Genomic DNA, 5,331 nt, shown 5'->3' with positions numbered 1-5,331 from the left:
TTACCATTTTGTGTTTTGTGTGTGTATATGTACACATAATTAGATCTATCTTTTTTATCTTCGTCTTGTTTATATAAATAAGAAAATTAATTCAGTTTTAAAAGTTTCCAGACCAAGATAATGACCAAATATTTCAGCCTAATTTTCCCTAATCTTTGGAGGTGTTTCTTCAGATCAGACAGGGATTAGACTCATTAAAGAGAATTTATTCTTTGTTGATAAAGTTTCCTCTTTTTAAAATACTGAAAAGTAGATCCTTATGAAGTTCCTTTTTTTCTGGAGGGGGAAAAAAAGAAAATGAAGCTGGTTTTGATAATCTATTTTAGGATCCCCTTAAATAGCTTCCGTTTTCCTTCTTTCTTTTCTTGAAGGTCTCAGAACAGATTTGGAAGTTTACTGTCATTTATATGGGATTAGGATCAAACGCCATTTTCGTTTCCGTCTTTTCCTTCTCCTCCTCCTTCTTCTTCTTCGTCGTCGTCTTCTTCTTTGTATTTGTTTCTTTGTTTTACTTTGAGTGTTTGGATTATTTTTTTTTTCCCAATTGCGTCATTCATTCTCTATTCATTGATCTTTGTTTGTGTCAACTTTCTCTCACTTTTTTATTTTTATTGTCGTTTTCATTTTTCTGTCTCTATTTATCTGTTTTTTTTCTTCTCCTCTCCTTCCTTCCGTTCCCTTATCATTCTCTTTCCACTCCCTCTCTCCCTCTTTGCGTCCCCCCCCCCCTCTCTCTCTCTCTCTCTCTCTCTCTCTCTCTCTCTCTCTCTCTCTCTCTCTCTCTCTCTCTCTCTCTCTCTCTCTCTCTCTCTCTCTCTCTCTCTCTCTCCATCTCTCTCTCTCTCTCTCTCTTTCTCCTTATTGCTCTCTCTCTCCGTCCCACCCTCTTTTTCACACTTTTCCTATCTCTCCGTTTCTCCTTCTCTCTCTCTATCTCTATCTCCCTCCTTCACCCCTTCCTACTATTTCTCCCTCCTTCCTTCCTCACTCTTTCTCTCCATCCCTTCCTCACTCTCTCCTACCCTTCACCCTTACTCCCTCCCTCTCCTACTTCCCTTTCCCTTCCTCCTTCCTCCTTTCTCCTCCTCCCTCTCCTACCTCTCCTTCCCTTTCCCCTTCTCCCTCTCTCTTCTGCCCTCCTTCGTCCTTTCTCCCCTTCCCTTCCTTATCTCTCCCTCCTCCTCTCCCCCTCCCTCCCTCCTTCCTTCCTCCCCTCCCTCCTTCCTTCCTCCCATCCCTCCTTCCTCCTCTCCCCCTCCCTTCCCCCCTTCTCCTCTCCCCCTCCCTCCCTCCTTCCTTCCCCCCTCCTTCTATATTTCCCTTCCCCCTTCCCTCCTTCCTTCCTTCCTCCCTTCTCTCCTCCTCTCCCTCCCTCCTTTCCTCCCTCCCTTCCTTCCTTCCTCCCTTCCCTCCCTCCTTCCTTCCTTCCTCCCTTCCCCCCTCCTCCTCTCCCCCTCCCTTCCTCCCTCCTTCCTCCCCTAAAGGAATCCTTAGAAATGCCGAGTTTTTCCTGGATTTTTTTTCCCACTGAGATCCTAATCAAACCCGACCACTTACGACCAATCATTTACCATTTACTTATCATTTACTTATACTTTATCTACCCTTTACTTATAATTTATTTACCCTTTACTTATCATTTATTTACTCTTAACTTACCATTTACTTATAATTTATTTACATTTTACTTATCATCTACTTATAATTTATTTACCCTTTACTTATCATTTATTCACCATTTACTTATCATTTACTTATACTTTATCTACCCTTTACTTATCATTTATTTACCCTTAACTTATCATTGACTTATACTTTATTTACCCTTTACTTATAATTTATTTACCCTTAACTTATCATTTACTTATATTTTATTTACCCTTTACTTATAATTTATTTACCCTTAACTTATCATTTACTTATATTTTATTTACCCTTTACTTATCATTTATTTACCCTTTACTTACCATTTATTTACCATTTACTTATCACTCATTTACCATTTACTTATAATTTCTTTTTCACTTACTTAAAATTCATAGAATATTTAATTAACATATAAAGTAACTTGCCATTTACTTATAATCTACTTGCCATGTACTAATCATTTATTTACAATTTACCACTCACTCATAAGTTACTTGTCTTTTACTTAATTGCCATTTACTTAAAATTATTATTTAAGTAAATTGTTATTTACTTAAAATACGCTTGCCATTACTTATCAGTTATTTCCCATTTACTTATGATCTAATTCCATTTGCTTATAATTTACTTTCCATTTTCTCATAAGTTACTTGTCATTTAATTGTAAATTAACTGACCCTTACATATCATTTACTTGCCAATTACTAATAATTCACTTGCCACTTACTTATCACTTATTCACCATTTATTTATAATCCACTTTCCATTTACTTATGACATACTTACCATTTACTTTTCATTCATTTCCAGTTTACTTATATTTTACTTGCCATTTACTCTTAATTTACTTATTATTTATTCAGCCATTAATTTTCCATTTCCTGATAATTTATTTACGATTCACTTATAATCTACTTGCTATTTACTTATTATTTACTTGCCATTTACTTATCATTTACTTGACGTTAATTACTATTTATTCATTATCTACTTATCATTTACTTGCCATTAAGTGCCACTTACTTTCTTCTTCCTACCATTTACTTATAATTTACTTGGAATTTAGTCGCCATTTACTTAAATTACTTAATTATTATCATTTACTTATTATTTACTTATCATGGGAAGGTAAAGGAAAAAGAGAAAGAAGAGGAAGAAGAAGAAGAGAAGAGGAAGAAGAAGAGGAAGAGGAGAAAGAGAAGTAGGAAGAGGAGGAGGAAGAGGAAGAGGAGGTGGAAGAGCAGAAGGAAAAGGAGAAGAAAGAGAAAGGAAAGAGAAGAAGAGAAATAGAAAAAGAAACAAAAGAGGAAGAAACGGAGTAAGAGGAAAATAAATTGAAATAAATAAGATAAAATAAAGAAAGAAAGGAAGAGAAAAAAGAGGAGGAAGAAGGAGATAAAGAAGAAGAGTAGGAGCAGGAGGTGAAGGAGGAAGAAAGGGAAGAGGAAGAAGAAGAGGATAAAAAAAAGGAGGAAGAAGGGGAAGAGGAAGAAGAAGAGGACGAAAAAGAAAAAAAGAGGAGAGGAGGAGAGAGAAGAGGACGAAAGAGAGAAAGGAAAAGAGGAAAAGGAGGAAGAAGGGGAGGAGGGGGAAAAGAAAGAAATAATAATCGAAAAAAGGATCAAGAAAGGAAAGAAAACAAAATAGAAAAAGAGGAAGGGGAAGAAAATGAAAAATACGGAGGAAGATAATAAATAAAAAAGGAAGAAAAAGAAAATCATCAGAAGATGTTGGAAGAAAAAAGGTAAATAGTGGAATAGGAAGAAAAGAGAAAAGAAGAAGGAAAAGATGAGGAAGCAGAAGGAAAGAAAAAGAATCAGAAAGAGGAGTAAAAAAGAAATAAAGAAGAAGAAAGAGGAAGAAGAAGGAAAGAAAAAGAATCAGGAAGAGGAGGAAGGAAACAAAGGAAGCAAAAGGAAATAAACAAGAAGAGAGAGAAAGAAAGAGAAAGAAGAAGGAAAGAAAAAGAATCAGGAAGAGGAGGAAGGAAACGAAGGAAGCAAAAAGAAAAATAAACAAGAAGAGAGAGAAAGAAAGAGAAAGAAAAAGGAAAGAAAAAGAATCAGGAAGAGGAGGAAGAGGAGTAACTAAAGAAATAAACAAGAGAGAGAAAGAAAGAGAAAGAAGCAGGCATGCCAATACAGAGTGCTGATCTCCTGTTGGCTTTCACCGTCTCTTTCGTCCGCTCTTTCTCTCCTCGTCGAAAGCAGGTGGAAGCAGGGAGGCGAGGCGAGCGAAGAAGCGCTTTCTCTGCTCGATTCCAGCTGTCGCGCCGCTTTCTTACGTTCCTTTCTGCTGAGGCGAAAGCGGAAGAACGGAAGGCGAGAGAGGAGAACGCAAAACGAGCGAGAACGACGAACGGAGGAGTGTATATTATCCGTACTTTTTTTTTTTTTTTTTTTTTTTTATTCGTAGCCATAATTGGCAACTCTGCGGAACGACCCGCCAAGGTAGCGACGCCTGGCTTCAGTTTCACGCTGGACGTTGGCGTGTGCGGAAGGGAGGAGGAGTATGTCCTCGCTCGGGCCAGTCAGACGAGAGTTCCAACTTTGTTTTGCTTAGCTCGTGAGGTGTTTCCGGTGTGCGTTTCTGTTTTCTGAGGGGAAGTTACGGTCTGTGGAAGAGTCAGGCTGCTGGTGAGGGAATAAAAAAGACGGTTATCGTTCCTCTTTCCTCTGTGGATAATGAGAAAAATGAGTGATTCCGAGAAAATTGTCGAATGATTTTCGTACCAAAATACGTACGATAAACAAACGTAAACACGACGTTCGATACCGGAAGTGTGACTCGTTTTATTTTTTCTAACAGTGTTTGTGACCTTAATTAAACCTTTAATAAAAGACGGACAAGTAATCCTTCATACATATCAATCCATCATATACATAACAATGAACCTTAATAAATAAACAGAAAAAAAAAACATCCAAGAAAGAGAATGTGAATAGGAAAACCAACCCAGAGAAAATATAAACAACAAATACAAGAAAAAGACAAAAAAGGAAAAAAGGTGTGTGACTTTTCCTCCTTTTTTCAAACAATAGAACAATTTGTTCTCCCGGTCCGCCAGTGTGACAGGACCAGCAAAGTTCAGGTGTAACACGAGAACAGGTGACACAAGAACATGTCTAAGTTGTTCTTCTTGTTGGCACTGATCGTCGCCTTTTGCCATCATGTTGGTACGTATTCATATTTTATTCATATTCTATTTAAATCTTATCTATTTATGTCTTATCTAACTTGCTGTAATCATATATAACGGTATTTAATCTTATCACACTTCTTTTCCTTTTAACTAACTTGTTTTAGTTTTATCTAACTTGTTTTAATCTTATCTAATTTGTTTTAATCCTATCCTATTCATTCTAATTCTATCTATCGGGTTTTAAACTTATCTAACTTGCTTTAATTATACATAACGGAATTCAATCTTATCACACTTTTTGTACTTTTATCGAAATTGTTTTAGTTTTATCGAACTTGTTTTAATCTTATCTAATTTGTTTTAATCTCATATCATTCATTTTAGTTTTATCTGCCGCGTTTTAATCTTATCTAGCTTGATTTAATTCTATATTACGGTATTTAATCTTATCACACTTATTTTTGTTTTATCTAACTTTTAATTTTATATAAGTCGTTTTAATATTATCTTATCCATTTTAGTTTTATCTATCGCGTTTTAAT

At 36.0% G+C, this 5,331-nt stretch overlaps 1 protein-coding gene across 1 annotated transcript in view; it reads left to right on the top strand.

The window, feature by feature from the left end:
- The first annotated feature begins 4,142 nt into the window (after window positions 1-4,142).
- The window catches only part of LOC138860759 (zwei Ig domain protein zig-8-like), a 368,402-nt gene continuing 367,213 nt past the window's right edge, over window positions 4,143-5,331 (top strand). The window contains exon 1 of the mRNA XM_070118991.1: window positions 4,143-4,823. Coding sequence (XP_069975092.1) covers window positions 4,769-4,823 — 55 coding nt within the window. The 5' untranslated portion in view covers window positions 4,143-4,768. The remainder of the gene's footprint in view (window positions 4,824-5,331) is intronic.

This window comes from Penaeus vannamei, chromosome 43 (assembly GCF_042767895.1).
Source record: "Penaeus vannamei isolate JL-2024 chromosome 43, ASM4276789v1, whole genome shotgun sequence".
In the NCBI taxonomy this organism is placed as follows: domain Eukaryota; kingdom Metazoa; phylum Arthropoda; class Malacostraca; order Decapoda; family Penaeidae; genus Penaeus; species Penaeus vannamei.
Note: the sequence above shows the minus strand (reverse complement) of the source record. Positions and strands in the feature narration are given on the sequence as shown.